The 18,983-nt window shown below is 46.3% G+C and overlaps 1 protein-coding gene across 1 annotated transcript in view; it reads right to left on the bottom strand.

Annotated features, from left to right (window-relative positions):
- Positions 1 to 9,809: 9,809 nt before the first annotated feature.
- LOC110498728 (SH3 and multiple ankyrin repeat domains protein 1) overlaps positions 9,810 to 18,983 on the bottom strand; it is a 71,262-nt gene continuing 62,088 nt past the window's right edge. The window contains exons 24-28 of the mRNA XM_036955649.1: positions 18,750 to 18,862; positions 16,348 to 16,450; positions 12,989 to 16,244; positions 11,981 to 12,886; positions 9,810 to 11,574 (exon numbers count right to left, since the gene is read on the bottom strand). Coding sequence (XP_036811544.1) covers positions 11,469 to 11,574; positions 11,981 to 12,886; positions 12,989 to 16,244; positions 16,348 to 16,450; positions 18,750 to 18,862 — 4,484 coding nt within the window. The 3' untranslated portion in view covers positions 9,810 to 11,468. The remainder of the gene's footprint in view (positions 11,575 to 11,980; positions 12,887 to 12,988; positions 16,245 to 16,347; positions 16,451 to 18,749; positions 18,863 to 18,983) is intronic.

The following is an 18,983-nucleotide window of genomic DNA, read 5'->3' as shown; positions in this document are numbered from 1 at the left end:
GTTGCTAGACAGAACTTTAGTGATATCTGTTCTTCCTCACTTCATCTGACCTGACCTTGGCCCAAATTCCTCACTCCTCCCCAACTCACGGCTGTCCTGTTGACTTGAACCAGACTGTGACCGTTCTCCTTTCCATAGGATCTCTGATGTCTAACAATAACATATTCTGACAGAATGTAAGCCGTCTACATTCCCTTCTCTCCCTCAGTGACATGAATAAGGATATTTCATATTTTCAAGTTTAGAAGTCTGAACCCATCAAAACAATCGAATAAATCAATTGAATATACACCATCACATTAAATTCATTTAGGCCGGTCTAAATAAACATTACGACATGAAGAGAATGTATTTCAGAAGAACAGAATATGAGATGGTCTACTGTATGCTATCTTGCTATGCTCCGTATGCTGTAGGCTTGTTTGTTTAGCTGACAAGATACACATAAGTCCAACGACATTATTTCATATGAGATGATTTTATTGTAGAAGAATATAATTGAACTCAGATTAATAAAACAGAAATTATATTTTTTTCTATTCCGGACCAAATGCACATATGAGCATAAACATGATCATTTGAAACAGGTCCTATATGCTAGATTTAGAATTATTTGAAACAGGTCCAATATGCTAGATTTAGAGTTATTTGAAGCAGGTCCTATATGCTAGATTTAGAATTATTTGAAACAGGTCCTATATGCTAGATTTAGAGTTATTTGAAACAGGTCCTATATGCTAGATTTAGAGTTATTTGAAACAGGTCCTATATGCTAGATTTAGAGTTATTTGAAACAGGTCCTATATGCTAGATTTAGAATTATTTGAAACAGGTCCAATATGCTAGATTTAGAGTTATTTGAAGCAGGTCCTATATGCTAGATTTAGAGTTATTTGAAACAGGTCCTATATGCTAGATTTAGAATTATTTGAAGCAGGTCCTATATGCTAGATTTAGAGTTATTTGAAACAGGTCCTATATGCTAGATTTAGAGTTATTGGGCAAATTTAGTTGTGAATGATATAAAACTTACAAAGTCTTAGAAATCAAAACATACACTATTTATACAAAAGTATGGGGACACCCCTTCAAATGAGTGGATTTGGCTATTTCAGCCATACCCATTGCTGACAGGTGTATAAAATCGAGCATAGACAAACATTGGCAGTAGAAGGGTTCAGTGACTTTTAACGTGGCACCGTCATAAGATGTCATCTTTCCAACAAGTCAGTTTGTCAAATTGTTGCCCTGGTAAAGTTGCCCTGGTTAACTGTAAGAGCTGTTATTGTGAAGTGTAAATGTCTAGGAGCAACAACAACTTCTGAAGCGCGTAAGAATCTTCTGTCCTCGGTTGCAGCACTCACTACTGAGTTCCAAACTGCTTCTGGAAGCAAAATCAGCACAAGAACTGTTCGTCTGGAGCTTCAGGAAATGGGTTTCCATGGCCGAGCAGCCGCACACAAGCCTAAGATCACCATGCGCAATGCTAAGCGTCGGCTGCAGTGGTGTAAAGCTTGCTGCCATTGGACTCTGGAGCAGTGGAAATGTGTTCTCTGGAGTGATGAATCACGCTTCATCATCTTGCAGTCCGACAGACGAATCTGGGTTTGGCGGATGCCAGTAGATTGCTACCTGCCCCAGTGCATAATACCAACTGTAAAGTTTGGTGGAGGAGGAATAGTGGTCTGGGGCTGATTTTCATGGTTCTGGCTAGGCCCATTAGTTCCAGTGAGGAAATCATAACACGACAGCATACAATTACAGTTTAGACGAGTCTGTGCTTCCAACTTTGTGGCAGCAGTTTGCAGAAGGACCTTTCTTGTTTCAGCATGACAATACCCCCATGCACAAAGTGAGGTCCATACAGAAATGGTTTGTCAATTGGTGTGGAAGAACTTGACTGGCCTGCACAGAGCCCAGACCTCAACCCCATTGAACACCTTTCGGATGAATTGGAATGCTGACTGCGAGCCAGGCCTAATCGCCCAGTCAAGTCCGAGCAGCGATGTTCCAACATCTTAACAGCCTCTTCCCAGGAGGCTGTTATAGCAGCAAACGGCAGACCAACTCCATATAAATGCCTATGATTTTGGAATGAGATGTTTGACGAGCAGGTGTCCACATACTTTTGGTCATGAAGTGTAGATAATCCGTTAATGGTAGCCTCAAACTATTGTAAAATGTTATGTTGATCTTTTTATCTTTTTTAAAATATTTTTATCTTTTTATCCTCCTCACCATCCAGAAACTCTGCATCCTGTTGTCCTCGGGGGGTTCTCTGGGGAGCGTCGACATTTTTGGGGACGTCATAGAAGAAGAAAGGGAAAGATCATGAACAACCTCCTTACAGTGCTTTCACAGAGATTGCATCATTACATGAAGTATATCAACAGATATATTATAACCCAATTGAAATCTGTCTTAGCTCATGAATCTGAAATGTGCATGCCAGTGGCCATACTTATTTAAATGTTTAACATTTTTGGCTTGATGACATAATTAGTAAAGATTTGTACAGAATTTACTCAAATTCAAAATGATTAAATATGATGAGGAATATACAGAATTTCATTGAAATGGAAGAAAAAACATCCAACTCTTACAGTGAGCCTACAGTCCTGGAACCAGCAGCGACTTGATGAAACATTATTAGGGGTTCACAGCGAAACCGTGAAACCTGTTATTCACTGGATTCCAATTATTTTTTTCTTTACATGGTCAAATAACTCAAGCCTAGATTGGTGACTTTTTTTTCCCAATTAGGCACACAGAAACTTTGTCTAAAATAATAGCACAGATTGGCCTAAAGGGGGCGATGTTGTAAGCAGTCTGAGTTAAACCCTCATATCCGGTGCCCCGTTTGACATGGAGACTTTAAACTTTGTATGTAGGTGTTTTTTCTCATGTTGAACAAATTTGCCTCAAGGACCAATAACATATACAGTGCAATCGGAAAGTATACAGACCTCTTCACTTTTTCAACATTTTGGTTCGTTACAGTCTTTATTCATCAGTCTACACACAATACCCCATAATAGCAAAGTAAAAACAGGTTTTTAATTTTTTTTGCAAATGTACAAAAAAAAAAAACATCACATTTATATAGGCATTCAGACCCCTTACTCAGTATTTTGTTGAAGCACCTATGGCAGCGATTACAGCCTCGGGTCTTCTTAGGTATGACGCTACAAGCTTGGCACACCTGTATTTGGGGAGTTTCTCCTGTTCTTCTCTGAAAGTCCTCTCAAGCTCTGTAGGTTTGGATGGGGAGCGTCGCTGCACAGCTATTTTCTCTCCAGGTTTTCATCAAGGATCTCTCTGTACTTTGCTCCGTTCATCTTTCCCTCGATCCTGACCAGTTTCCCAGTTCCTGCCACTGAAAAACATCCCCACAGCATGATGCTGCCACCACCATGCTTCACCGTAGAGATGGTGCCAGGTTTCCTCCAGATGTGACACATGGCATTCAGACCAAAGATAATCTTGTTTCTCATGGTCTGAGAGTCCTTTAGGTGCCTTTTGGCAAACTCCATGCAGGCAGTCATGTGCCTTTTACTGAGGAGTGGCTTCCGTCTGGCCACTAACATGAAGGCCTGATTGGTGGAGTGCTGCAGAGATGGTTGTCCTTCTGGAAGGTACTCCCATCTCCACAGAGGAACTCTGAACCATCGGGTTCTTGGTCATCTCCCTGACCAAGGCCCTTCTCCCCAAATTGCTCAGTTTGGCTGGGCGGCCAAACACCTACTATTTCCAGGGTTTTTCTTTATTTGTACTATTTTCCTTCAAGACTGTTGGAAAAGCATTCCAGATGCCTACCTCATGAAGCTGTTTGAGAGAATGCCAAGAGTGTGCAAAGCTGTCATCAAGGCAATGGGTGGCTACTTTGAAGAATCTCAAATATAAAATATATTTTGATTTGATTAACACTGTTCTGGTTACTACATGATTCCCTATGTGTTATTTAATAGTTTTGATGTCTTCACTATTATTTTACAATGTAGAAAATAGTAAAAATAAAGAAAAACCCTTGAATGACTAGGTGTGTCCAAACTTTTGACTGGTACTGTGTATAAACGATAATACGTTAAGTCATGTCTTTAAGAATGATTACCTGCTGCATTTAAAGATAACCAACCTACAGCACTAGACTAAACGTCACTTGCGTCATCCTTGTGGTATTGAGAGATAAACATGGTAATGCTTTCACTGGTTGAACATAAAGGAAGATAGTTCCTAAATGATAGAGTGCTTGCTCTGTTATCCAACTGATATGGTGTCTTTTCTGTCATCCTGTGAACCCAATTCATTGCTGCTCGCAGCTATAATTTATACATTACATTGCTGACGTCTATGCTAAATCGGAACCTATCGTGAGTAAGGGGGAGTACCATTCCGAGACTGGAATTCATAGGCTGGAATCTAACAGCAAGAATAGAACACCCCAGCTCCAACATTCTTCCTGCTGCTGTCCAAAAATAAACAGGAGGGAAAGGTCATCTTTCCCTGGCTCTGACTAACAGCCTCCCTATTAGCTGAACCATCTTCTCCTCTCACTTACAGTATGCCCCTTTAACATGGAAAACATGACAACAAAGTGCGAGGGGAGAAAGTTTGGGTTTGGAAAACAATGAATAGGATTACTGTAGTTCTACGTCAAAGCTTTGTTTAAAATGAACACAAGGTTATGTCAGTATAAGAAGTTTTCTGACCAGTACAAGATAATACTAATTAATACTAATACTAATAATAATATTTTTGGGGTGGCAGCGTAACCTAGTGGTTAGAGCATTGGACTAGTAACTGAAAGGTTGCAAGATCAAATCCCCTATGGTACAAATCAGTCGTTCTGCCCCTGAACAAGGCAGTTAAACCCACTGTTCCTAGGCCGTCATTGAAAATAAGAATTTGTTCTTACCTGATTTTTCTTACAGGCCTATTATTGTCTCCATAAGACATTGACACTTTATTTTCAGAGTGATCATTTCCTTTGTGTGAAACCGAATAACTGTACTTCATCACAAGACTAAAGCCGAGAGAAGAGAAAAACCGAGGTTCTGTCTCACTACAGTCCTCCCCCTTGCTGCTGTGTTTATCTAGCCTGTCCCTCTCTCAGCTGGTCTTGTAAGTCATGACATAACAGTACAGTAGGCCTACTGTTGATGAATGTCACAAAATTGTTGTTCTGGTTAAAATATAGTCCCACTATATCCACTTTGTTTTATTATATCAGCATGCTGAGGTTAGGTGGGTAGGGGACTAGGTTTTATGAGTATCAATTGGCTAGTTTGTCTTTGCTCAGTTTCACAACACTGAACAGTTAGACTATAATTCCAATAAAAATACATTTAAGTTGTGTTAAAGTCATTGAAATAATAAAGTCCTCATTCAAACATGACAAAAATGAAAACTATGTCTGGGAGAAATCATCAGTTACATGTCTCTCTGAATCACTAGTGATTACTCGAGTGACCACTTGTTAGTTCTTGGGCCATTCAGACTTTCTCTCTGTCTCTTTTTCTCTCCGTGTCTCTTCCACAAAACATTCTCCTCACTCACTGACACAATTTTTCCTGTAAAGTTACACACACCAGTGTGATCTGAAAGAACGAGTCACCAAGTCAGAGCCAACAAAAGTAAGACAAAGACAGTGAATTTGCATAAAAATCATACAATGATTGGTAGGCAAGAGGCAAATAAAGATCATTCTTACCTTTCACTCCTCCACTGTTAGCAGTGTTGTTCTATCCTAATACTCATTCCACTGTCGGTCAACTTTCTCGCTGTTTTCTGAAGTTGTTATTCAAGTTTTCCTCTATTCACTCACTCTCTCCCTGTCCTTCATTTTTTTCTTCCCGTAGTTTCCTTGAAACTCTGTGTCAGATGATTTGTTTCGTCTACCTCTTCCCGCTCTCTCACTGTCCCTCTCTCTCTCGCTCTCTACAACTGCTACTGCATAGTCCATTACAAAAACAACTGGAAGAAACGTCCTCCTCCTTTCCTTCCCTCCTTCCCTCCTTCCCTCCCTCTCTCAATAGGGTGCTGAAGAACTAGTGTTGACACGAGTGTACGCAAAGTTTATTTCAACCCTCTGCACAGCGTTGTGTCAATGTGGCACCGCATCATGTGAGCTTATTAGTGTGTGTGTAGGGAGCAGCCCTGTGTACTGTCACATTCACCCTGGGCACCTTTGAATGCCTGCAGTTGTACAACTGACTAGGTATCCCCCATTCCTTTGCACACTCCATTCTCTGATGTGACGGAATTTGTCAAAACTGCCAAAGAGCATACTCCCAGACCACATAGTGTGCATGCTGCCCTACTGCTTGCAAGCAAAGTGAGGGTTGGGGTTTCCCTGATGTAGTGGGTCCTGGAAACCAACTGCATCAGAACCTGTACAAGTGTGTCAAGGAATGACTTATCATTGACCGTTAGCTGGTTTCTCAGTTTTTCTCTTTGACTTCCCACTTCTTAAAGACCCACCTTACCTCCTACAGTGTATGATTACAGCAGATGAATCCAAGTACTTAGTGGCCTCTTTTCCTCATTCGTCCAGATCTGAAGTAATCCTGAACATGAGAACAATATGGTGTGAGGCCGCTGGTGGGCTGGGAGGAGGAGAAGCTGCCAAATTAGTCAATCATAACAGAACAAACAGTGAACCTAGCTATCTATCTTTATGTGAACCTACATTTGCAAGAAAAAGTATGTGAGCCCTTTGGAATTACCTGGATTTCTGCATAAATGAGTCATACAATTTTATCTGATCTTCATCTTAGTCACAACAATAGACAAACATAGCGTGTTTAAACTAATGACACACAAATTATTGTATTTTTCTTGTCTATGTTGAATACATAATTTAAACGTTCACAGTGTAGGTTGGAAAAAGTATGTGAACCCCTAGGCTAATGACTTCTCCAAAAGGTAATTGGAGTCAGGAGTCAGCTAACCTGGAGTCCAATCAATGAGATGAGATTGGAGATGTTGGTTAGACCTGCCCTGCCCTGTAAAAAACACTCACAAAATTTGATTTTGCTATTCACAAGACGCTTTGGCAGCTTATTGCTGCCAAAGGAGGGTCAACCAGTTACTAATTCCAAGGGTTCACATACTTTTCCCACCCTGCACTGTGAATGTTTACACGGTGTGTTCAATAAAGACATGAAAACGTATAATTGTTTGTGTGTTATTAGTTTAAGCAGACGGTGTTTGTCTATTGTTGTGACTTAGATGAAGATCAGATCAAATGTTATGACCAATTTATGCAGAAATCCAGGTAACTGCAAAGGGTTCACATACTTTTTCTTGCCACCGTAGTAGATACCTTTGATTCAGAGAGGGAAAAAATATCCAAACAGTTCAATAGTTGATTCAGCATTTATTTCAACACCTTAGTTATAACTCTTATCATATTTTATCAGTATATTTCTGTATTTCATTTTAAACAAAACTTCATAAATACATCTTATTTCTGCATACATTTGCTCATACTGTATATATTCATCATAATCATATGTTTATATTACTAGTCCTAAAATACTCTTTAAATCATAGAACATAATGCTTTCTACACTACTGCTCAATCGTTTCCATCAGAAGGTTCTTGAATGGCAACAACCCTAAAGAATGTGTGTTGTTGTGCATTAGTCTCACAGGAATAATAGAGTAGGTAGTGGTCGGACTAGTAGAGCAGTATAGAAAGCATGTACCGGAAATAATAAATAAAGAGAACGAAACAAGTAGCTTCAAAACGTTTCTCACACTATCTGGAAGACAGAGATTCTGTAGTGTTTAAAATGTTTACATTTACCTAATCATTGATATAACAATTACTGTTAAATTATACTATAATTTATGTTATTATTGTCATTATCATAATCAATATATTATATAGGCCAGGGATGGGCAATCTGCGGGCCGCCACCTTTTACAGGGCTGCGGATCAATACAAAATATATATATATATATACATACATACACACACCAGTCAAACGTTTAGACACACCTACACATTCAAGGGTAGACATCAAAACTATGAAATAACACATACGGAATCATGTAGTATCCAGAAAAGTGTTAATCAAATCAAATTACATTTGAGATTCTTCAAAGTAGCCACCCTTTGCCTTGATGACAGCTTTGCACACTCTCAGAATTCTCTCAACCAGCTTCAGGAGGAAGTCACCTGGAATGCATTTCAATTAACAGGTGTGCCTTGTTAAAAGTTCATTTGTGGAATTTCTTTCCTTCTTAATGTGTTTGAGCCAATCAGTTGTGTTGTGACAAGGTAGGGATGGTATACAGAAGACAGGCCTATATGGTAAAAGATCAAGTCCATATGATGGCAAGAACAGCTCCAAATAAGCAAAGAGCAACGATAGTACATCATTACTTTAAGACATGAAGGTCAGTCAATCCGGAACAATCAAGAACTTTGAACGTTTCTTCAAGTGCAGTCGCAAAAACCACCAAGCTCTATGATGAAACTGGCTCTCATGAGGACCACCACAGGAAAGGAAGACCCAGAGTTACCTCTACCGCAGAAGGTAAATTCATTAGGGTTACCAGCCTCAGAAATTGCAGCCCAAATAAATGCTTCACATAGTTCAAGTAACCGACACATCTCAACATCAACTGTTCAGCGGAGACTGTGTGAATCAGGCCTTCATGGTTGAATTGCTGCAAAGAAACCACTACTAAAGGAAACCAATAATAAGAAGAGACTTGCCTGGGCCAAGAAACGAGCAATGGACATTAGACCTTTGGAAATCTGTGCTTAGTCCAAATTTGAGATTTTTGTTTCCAACCGGCATGTCTTTGTGAGACGCAGAGTAGGTGAACGGATGATCTCCACATGTGGGGTTCCCACCATGAAGCATGGAGGAGGAGGTGTGATGGTGTGGGGGTGCTTTGCTGGTGACACTGTCAATGATTTATTTAGAATTCAAGGCACACTTAACCAGCATAGCTACCACAGCATTCTGCAGCGATACACCATTCCATCTGGTTTGCGCTTAGTGGGACTATAATTTGTTTTTCAACAGGACAATTAACTATTTGACTAAGAAGGAGAGTGATGGAGTGCTGCATCAGATAATCTGGCCTCCACAATCACCAAACCTCAACCCAATTGAGATGGTTTGAGATGAGTTGGTCAGCACAGTGAAGGAAAAGCAGGCAACAAGTGCTCAGCATATGTGGGAACTCCTTAAAGATTGTTGGAAAAGCATTCCAGGTGAAGCTGGTTGAGAGAATTCCAAGAGGTTTGCAGAGCTGTCATCAAGGCAAAGGGTGGCTACTTTGAAGAATCTAAAATCTAAATCTATTTTGATTTGTTTAACACTTATTTGGTTACTACATGATTCCATATGTGTTATTGGTTTACGTTTTGATGTCTTCACTATTATTCTACAATGTGGAAAATAGTTTTTTCAAAAAAGAAGAATAACCCATGAATGAGTAAGTGTGTCCAAACTTTTGACTGGCACTGTATATATCTAAAATTAAAATTAAAATAATTGGGGGGGACTGAGTTAGGGTTTTGCTTTTGGTAGGTCAGTCACTGACAGTCACTCAATTAGCCCTTTGTCAGCTAAATTGCTTTAGATTGGTAAGTTAGTCCAGCCAGATATCTAAACTTGTGGTAATAATGTTTGAATTACTGATTTTTTATTGATTTTCTTAGTTACTCTCACACAGATATTATATTAAAAACTGCAAACATTTCTTTCCACCCTATGGCAAAATGAGTAGAATTGCATGAAATGTGTTATACAATTGCTACATTTTCTCTCCACCCCATCATGGCCGAATGTGTAGAATTGCAGCAAACTTGTCACTTAGGTCCCAAAAAGGCTAGGGCAAAAAAAAAAAAGAAGCTCTGACTGCATGTGTAGGTATGGATGTGGGTACGCAGACCCGTAAGCCCGTAAGCCACTGCAGCCCCTCATGATGAGTTCAGATTTTGTGGCCCCCACCCCCATCAAAGTTGCCCATCACTGATATAGACCTATAAATTATGTGTACAAAGTTTGTGTGTATTCCTCACCTTACAATGCATTTCACCGAAGGCAATAGCAAATAGGTATCTAAAAGAGCCTGTGTGTGTGTGTGTGTGTGTGTGTGTGTGTGTGTGTGTGTGTGTGTGTGTGTGTGTGTGTGTGTGTGTGTGTGTGTGTGTGTGTGTGTGTGTCTTTTTCTGAAACATGTGGATCTGAGAAAGTTTTCAGATTTCAAAGAGAAGTTTATGAAATAGGGCAAAGTTAGGATTGTCAACCGGTGCAAAATATACGTCTCTACGTTTTCTAATGTTTGGAAAACTGCCGTTGAGTTGCGGAGAAGGCATAAGAGAGAGGGGCAGAGGGTGGGTAAAGGATCATGGGTAACAAGGCAGGCTGACGAACAGATCTTCGTACACGTACAAACACTCAGAGGAAAAAGGCCAAGGTAGCCAGACACCATAAAGACTGACAGACGCACGGTATAAGCCCTTTTTGATTGTTGCACCTGTGTGTGTGTGAGTACGGGACCAAAGACACTCACATCCCTGGACATGTGCTCTGCTCGTAAACATCAACATCATGAATGAATGACCGGTAAGCTGTGTAATGTAAAATGACTTGAGTTCATAGCGAACTCTGAAACATGGCTGTGGACACCTTATAGCAGTGTCTCAGGGAAAAACAAACCCAGATTTTACTCCCCTTTGGCCCTCTCTGACATACTCCAGCCAGCCTTTGTAAAGATAATAACCATGATAATAATCATGTCATTTTATGACTATATGTTTTGTATATTTTAGAATATTTGTCATTAAACACACATTTGAATGATTAAATATCAATAACACCCTGACCTATTTGAAATGAATGATTGCAATCAGCACTTGGTACAAAACCAATGAATGTACCTTTCCATATTATGACCATATTCTGAAGTTTATACATTCCAACCATAGCTTCCAATCCCATGATGTAATACGCGTCAATGTGTGCGCATGAACCTCAGGACAAGTTTGAATATGGCCCTCACTGTTTAATAGAGGAACTTCACCACCACCTTTAGTATATCCATGGGCTTACCCTCTCTGTATGGGTAGCAGCACTCCAATCTCAAGATTCTTGTTAGCATTTCTCCTTTTACTGTAACTCAGGCAGCAAATGGAGTGTGAGAATCACCAGTCACATGTGTGTGTGTCCATGTGTGAATTAAAAGCCTATTCATCAGTAGTTGTACAGTGTGTGTAAATTGTATAGTTTTAGACATGAGTGTGTGTCGTAAGTGTTTCTACCCTCTTTTGACCAACACGTGTAATCAATGTTCATCTCAAGAAAGATTCCAAACAATTGTATTCCACTCATACCAAATCTCTCTTGGCGTGTTTAAGCCTTGTCCATCACGATCGCTTCCAGTCTGAGGTCCAACTCAGTCTGTTTGTGTCCAATGGTCTTCTTTAGCTTTCATCTCAGTCAGTTTGTTTCTCTGTCTTTCTCTGAGCTCTGAGTCACCTCATCTTTCAATCTCTCAGTCTGTGGCACAGGGGAGGGGCTAGGCTCATGCATGGGAGAGAAGAGCCTGAGGAAAGAGGGAGGAGGGTAAATCAAGAAATAAGAATGAATGGAAAATGAATAAGGAGTGAAAGTAGTAAATTAAATATGGGAGAGAAAGAGAGAGAGAGAGAGAGAGAGAGAGAGAGAGAGAGACAGAGAGAGAGAGAGAGAGAGAGAGGGAGAGAGAGAGAGAGAGAGAGAGAGAGAGAGAGAGAGAGAGATGGAATAACTTATCAAATGAACAAAGGAAAAATGCTTTATGCTAAAAGGGAAGGGGATGGAATCATCTGGCTCGCAGGGAAGGAAAGAGGCACTTGTCTTTCCTTCTCCATCCTTTCCTTCTTTTTCTCTCTCTGTATTTCCACTCGCCACTTGGCTGACATGTAGCCTCTGTCTGTGCGTTGACTCTGTCCATGCCGCTCCTTCCTCACCTGTCAGTCAGTGTCTTCAGCGCTCTTTCGATGTTCATGCGGTGGCCGACGCGCGTCACCCCCAGGTCCAGGAAGTCGTCCTTGGTGAGGGAGGGCAGGTGGGAGCCGTCAATCTCGTTGTCCAGAAAGCGCTCCCGGTGCTCCCCCAGGTTTAGGTAGGCCAGCCAGTCGGCCACGTCCCACCTAGTCCAGTAGGACAGGGGCTTGATGGTAAAGGGTTTGGCTGGGGGAGGAGGGGTGTGGTGGGGATAGCTGAGGCAGGACGGAGAGGGGGGCATGTGCATGGAGGGCGAGGAGGCGCCGGAGAGGAACTGGGTGGGTGAAAGGGAGCGGGAGACCAGGAGGGCACTGGGAGGTTGTGGGGATGTGGGGAAGAGAGGTGGTGTGGAGGGGTTGTAAGAGTCTCCTAGGGTGTGGCTTGGGGATGAAGGGGTGAGGGGTGACGGGAAATCAAAGGGGGTGTTGTAGACATGGGTGCTGGGGAGGATGGGGAGGGAGGAGGGTCTGGGAGGGGCGGGGCTGGGGCGGTCTGTGGAGTATATGAGGGGGCTGGGGGCGCGCCGGCGTGACACAGACGACCTCAGCTCTGGACCAGGGGTACACTGGAAGTCAAAAATCTTGGCTCCACGATACTTAGTGCGGTGTTTGGGTGACGTGGGATAGGGTGAGTAGGTGGGGGAGAGAGGAGGGTGAGAGAAGTGAGAAGGGGAGGTGGGTATCTGGGGAGAGGGGGAGCGGGTCCAGTTGGGCTGCAGCGTGGGCTGGTGGGAGGGCGAGCCGGAGGGGGTGGCGGTGAGATTGGGGGTGAGGATTGGCGGGCGATGCTGCGGGGAGGAGGTGGGTAAGGGGGAAGTGGAGCGGGCTGTGGGGGGGCTCTGAAACGAGGCGGAGAAATCCCCAGAATATCTAAAAGATAAGGAAAGTAAAAGGGGTTACTGTGCTCAGTACACAATGCCGTGTAGCCACTTAGTAAAACAGTTAGAATTGACTAAACCTCAGCAGCCTCACCTGTGCATTGTGGGTGACCTCAGACTAATGGGACTCTGACCTCGCATCTCAGACTGACCCCAGTCGTCTGTGCTCTTATTGCTCATCTGCTGAAGCTTGGAGCTCAGCTCGTTGATGATGCTGGCCTTCATCCCCGAGAGTGGCGAGTGCAGCCTGCGCCCCTCAATAGACATCCCGTCCCTCTGGGCCTCACCTCGCTCCAGGCCCTGTCCCGGGTCGACCCCCTCGGTTGAACCCCTTGGCTCCAAGGTGTTGGGCCGCTCCAGACAGGCAGCCAGGGTGGAACCGAAGCCGTCCTCCATCTTGGGTCGACTCTGTCTACGTTGTTTCCTCTCATCCGCTGCTCCTCCCTCTCCTCTCCTGGCCTCGTCCTCTGGGTTAGCCTGTCTATGGGGGTGTGGTGGGGTGCTCTGGTAGGGCGGGTTGGTGCTCACCTGTCTACGCAACGCTTCCCTTGTGTCCTTGATACCGCCCTCTTTGTACTGCATCGTCTTTGGATACACGGTTGGTTTGGTCGTGTGTTTGGTGGGGTGTGCTTCAAACTCTTGCCCGCCTGAGTAGGTCATATAAGGATCTGGGTGCTCGCCACCCCATCCGTCCCCTTCCACTCCTCCTCCTCCTCCTCCTCCTCCTCCTCCTCCTCTCTCACCCGTCAGTTCACTCACTCCCAGTATTTCCAGGTGCTGGTCGCCGCTGCTGTGGCTGTCCAGCTCCTCGATCCCAGAGTCCACCACCGTCTCTGTCTGCCAGTCTCCAGTCTTCATCATGGAGGGGTGGTGGTCTCCTGCCTTGCATGCAGTGTTGATGGCGGTTCTGGGAGCTTTCAGAGACGCGTTGTAGTCTGACGACACCACAGAGGCTGTGGTAGCAGTGGCGGCGGCGGTCATGGTCGTTGTTGTGGCGTAGGTCATAGTTGTAGTGAGGGTGGCCGGGCCACGGTACTGTGCTAAGGTCATTTGGGGAGCAGGGGCATCAATATTAGCGGGGTTAACTGGTACGGTGGGGTCACTGAAGAAGGGGTGTGTATGCGACATGGGCTGGGGTCTGTGGAGTGAGGGTGCGGGTGCGGGTAAAATGGAGGTGGCTGTAGTGGTGGAGGAAGGGGGGAATATCTGGGGTGAGGGAAGGGAGGGAGATAGACCTGACTGGGTGAGGTTGGCCACCTCGCTGTCGTAGGATGTGAGGCTGGAGGCGGCAGAGTCCCCAGCCTGGGGGGAGGGGAGGGGGGCGTTGGAGGGGAAGCCTCCTGGTGGAGGTACTTTAGGAGAGGGGAGGGGGGGCGGTGGGGGTGGCATGGCGGAAGAGACGTGTTGAGCTGAGTGTTGATGCTGTTGAGGGTATCCCCTCTGCATTTCTCGCTGGCCTTGGCCGTTGGCGAACTGCAAGGGAGGGGGCAGGGGGTCAACAAAGACAAACTCATCATCCAAATCTATCGAGGGTGCAGGCGGGGGAAGAACCATGAGCCCCAGTCCCCCTCCAACTCCTCCCTCTCCCCCACTTTCATGTGGGTGTGCTGGGGCTGCGGTGAGGGTGTACTGGGGGATGTAGCTAGCGTTTGCACTGCTCTCCATCTGCAGGAACGAGGGTCTGCGGGGTGCAGGCTGAGGCGGCGGGCCGGGCGGCTGCATGGGTGGGCCAGGTGGCTCCCTGTCTCTTGGACTCTGTTGGTAATATTGGGTCTGGTACTGATTGGTTCTGTCCTCTGAAAAGCGAACTCTGAGGCCCTCTCTGGCTCCTCCAGCCGCCTGGTCCCTCTCCACTCTCTCTCCTCCCCCTCCCAAGCGTAATATCCTGGGTGACTGTGGGCGGTTCAGTGAGGTGTGTGAGGTGGTGGTGGTGGATGTGGAAAACAGGGATGGCGTGGGAGACGGGAGAGATGTAGGGAACACCCCCACGCTGGACATCTGCCGGCCAAAGTGCCGCTCCTCCCGTCGGGTCCTCCGGTCGTCCTTGAGGGCCCTCTCTCGTGCAGCCAGCGCCAGGCCCAGGGGGGACGAGGGGTCCAGGACTTTCCCAGTCAGAGGGTGGATGAAGGTGGTGGCTGGAGTGCCTGGGCCGTAGTTGGAGGGAGCGGACTTGGGCTGGCCATCCTGGCCCATCACAGGGGAGTGGTACTCAGGTAGCCCAAAGGCAGGGGGCATACTGCTGGCGTAGTGGATGTAATTGTCCCTAGAGAACATGCCCTCGTCAATCGACTTGGAAGGGCGGAGGCGGGGGGTGGGGATATCGATCCCCATCCCCTGTAGGGGCTGGGTCCATACCCCTCCACCTCCCCCCGCCTCCCCTTGGACATCCTCTTCGGAGGAGAGGAAGAAGGAAGCACTCTTCCTCCTCATGTCACGGAAACGTTCCCGGTCCCGGCGCGCTGCCCCGACGAAGGCCCCCCCGAACTGGGTGGTGAAGTCCAGGTTCTCCAGGTTAGGGGGCAGCTGGGGGGCGACAGTTGAAGGGGTCATGGGGGAGGAGACAGGGGGCTGGGGTGGTGAGGGGACCACGGTGGAAGGCGGGCCGGGGGTGGTGGAGGTGTCGGGAGAGGCAGGGGGGGAGGTAGGTTCGTCTATGTCGGGAGGCGGTTGCTCGCCATCCATGCTGCTGCCCTGGCTGCTGCGGCCACTGCCACTGCTGGTGGATGGCGCCTTGACGATGATGGTGGGGATGGGGATGGAGCTCTTCTCTTTGGCCCCGGAGCTTTTACCCCCCTGGCCTTGCCCCCCTCTGTGGTGCCTGCCGAGCCCACCTTCCACTGTGGGCTGCTTCACTAGAGGGCCCCTTCCGCCCTTCCTGACTCCCCCTCCCCTGCTTGCCCCTCCAATCCTCTCCCGGGCCGCCACTTGCTGCTGCTGAGGCTGCTGTTGAGTTGTGGGAGCTGCGCTTGTAGGTGGAGTAGCACTACTGTAGCCCTTCCTCAATGCCCCCATTTTTCCCCCTCCTCTCCTCGTCCCCTCCGTGGGATCCCCTGTGTGTTGTCCTCCTCCTCTCTGGAGGGTGGTGGTCATGCCGTGCTGTTGACTGTCCCAACCTGCCTGGGCATCATGCGCTGCTTGTTGCTGGGTGGAGAGGGCCTGGTAGTGGGCCTGGGCCTGGGAGGACAGTGGCTGGGGGGCAGACTGCTCCCCCCTCCGAGCAGTGTGGGGTCCAGCAGACAAGGGGGGTTCTGGGGCAGATGTGCTGGGGGGAGGGGGGATGTCCTCCGACAGGCTACGGGCCAGTTTCATAGCTGGGGTGTGGAGGGACTGCCTCTCCTCCTCCGTCACACCTAAAACGGGCACACTGTTACACAGACTATCTGGTTGGAAAACAAAGTCAGAATGTGGCTTTTTGACAGTAACCTTCATAGTAATTGTATCGGTAGGACTTACCAATAGATTTCTGTCGCAACATTACTCCATGTGGATGGCCGGGGGGATACTGACCCTGGTTGAAGCCAGGCGGCATTACACCAACCAACTGGTCATGACTTGGCTTAATGTATTGCAAGACACACAAAGAAGAAAGACACACAGGGAGAGATGCGGAGAACGGGAAAAAGTGAAGGCGCATTACACTTGCATTGAGAGTAAAAGTGATATAGCGCAATATGGAGAAAGCAATAAGTTAATATCCTAGGCTGTGAGGTCTATTTCACATCCAGCATTGCAGACACAGTCCCTGAATTGAGGGTATGATCCCTAGGGTCAGTAGGTTCTGCAAGTACAGTCATGGTACGTGGCCCGCTACCGAGGACTGTGGGCTCTCCTTCTCTGTGGCCGAAGTGGGTAAGACATTTAAACGTGTTAACCCTCGCCGGGCTGCCGGCCCAGACGACATCCCTAGCCGTGTCCTCAGAGCCCAGACGGCATCCCTAGCCGTGTCCTCAGAGCCCAGACGGCATCCCTAGCCGTGTCCTCAGAGCCCAGACGGCATCCCTAGCCGTGTCCTCAGAGCCCAGACGGCATCCCTAGTCGTGTCCTCAGAGCATGCGCAGACCAGCTGGCTGGTGTGTTTATGGACAGTTTCAATCTCTCCGTATCCCAGTCTGCTGTCCCTACGTGCTTCAAGATAGCCGCCACTCCCGCCACTCATTCCTGTACCCAAGAAGGCAAAGGTAACTGAACTAAATTACTATCGCCCCGTAGCACTCACTTCTGTCATCATGAAGTGCTTCGAGAGGCTAGTCAAGGATCATATCCCCTCCACCTTACCTGTCACACTAGACCCACTTCAATTTGCTTACCGCCCCAATAGGTCCACAGACGATGCAATCGCCATAACACTGCACACTTCCCTATCCCATCTGGACAAGAGGAATACCTATGTAAGAATGCTGTTCATTGACTATAGCTCAGAATTCAACATCATAGTACCCTCCAAGCTCATCATTAAGCTTGAGGCCCTGGGTCTCAACCCCGCCCTGTGCGACTGGGTCCTGTACATCCTGACTGGCCTCCCCAGGTGGTGAAGGTTCTTAACAACATCGCCACTTCGCAGATCCTCAACACTGGGGCCCCACAAGGGTGCGTGCTCCGCCCCCGCCTGTACTCCCTATTCACCCATGACTGCGTGGCCATGCACGCCTCTAACTCAATCATCAAGTCTGCAAACGACACAACAGTAGTAGGCTTGATTACCAACATCGACGAGATAGCTTACAGGGAGGAGGTGAGGGCACTCGGAGTGTGGTGTCAGCAAACCAACCTCTCACTCAACGTCAACAAAACAAAGAAGATGATCGTGGACTTCAGGAAACAGAAGAGGAGCACCCCCTGATCGACATCGACGGACAAACTGAAATGGTCCACCCACACAGACAGTGTGGTGAAGGCGCAACAGCGCCTCTTCAACCTCAGGAGGCTGAAGAAATTTGGCTTGTCACCTTAAAGCCTCACAAACTTTTACAGACGCACAATTGAGAGCATCCTGTCGGGCTGTATCACCTCCTAGTACGGCAACTACACTGCCCACAACCGCAAGGCTCTCCAGAGGGTGGTGCGGTCTGCACAATGTATCACCGGGGGAAAACTACCTGCCCTCCAGGACACCTATAACACCTGATGTCACAGGAAAGCCAAAAAGATCCTCAAGGACAACAACCACCCGAGCCACTGCCTGTTCATCACGCTACCATCCAGAAGGCGAGGTCAGTACAGGTGCATCAAAGCAGGGACCGAGAGACTGAAGAACAGCTTCTATCTCAAGGTCATCAGACTGTTAAACAGCCATCACTAACACAGAGACTGCTGCTTACATACAGAGTATTAGGTAGTTGTGGAATTGTTAGATTACATGTTAGATATTACTGCACTGTCGGAACTAGAAGCACAAGCATTTCGCTACATTCGCATTAACATCTGCTAACCATGTGTATGTGACAAATAAAATTTGATTTGATTTGATGGTAGAGCATTTATTTTTATTTTTTTATTTAGTCTTTATTTAACCAGGAAAAGCCCATTGAGACCCAGAGTCTCTTTTTCATATGAGACCTGGCAAAGAAGGCAGCAACAATCATTACATTACAGAATTAAAACAATACAACAATACAATACAATTCATCCACATGATCCAGCCTAAAATAAGCATTTACACTCCTCTGCAACAGCCTCCCATCAAAAATGTAATTTATTAAAATCAAATCAAATCAAATTGCATTTGTCACATGCAACGAATAAAACAGGTGCAGACCTTACAGTGAAATGCTTACTTACAAACCCTTAACCAATAATGCCGTTTTAAGAAAGCACTAACAACAGTGGCACTAACAATGCTGAGAATGATGCAGTACCTCATTGGGGGCGATGCTCTTGGTTCGTTCTCTCTTCCCCCCGTGACCCCGCTGCCCCTGTCCGTCTGACGCAATCGTGTGCTGAGCTGCTGCCAAGATCTCATCCAGTTTATCTGACAGGCAGAGAGAGTTTGTGCGTATGTATGTGTGAGAGAGAGGGAGAAATGGGGGGAGAGAGATAGTGTGTGTGTGTGTGTGTGTGTGTGTGTGTGTGTGTGTGTGTGTGTGTGTGTG

This window comes from Oncorhynchus mykiss, chromosome 20 (assembly GCF_013265735.2).
Source record: "Oncorhynchus mykiss isolate Arlee chromosome 20, USDA_OmykA_1.1, whole genome shotgun sequence".
NCBI lineage: Eukaryota > Metazoa > Chordata > Actinopteri > Salmoniformes > Salmonidae > Oncorhynchus > Oncorhynchus mykiss.
This window is presented reverse-complemented; position numbering and strand designations above follow the sequence as displayed.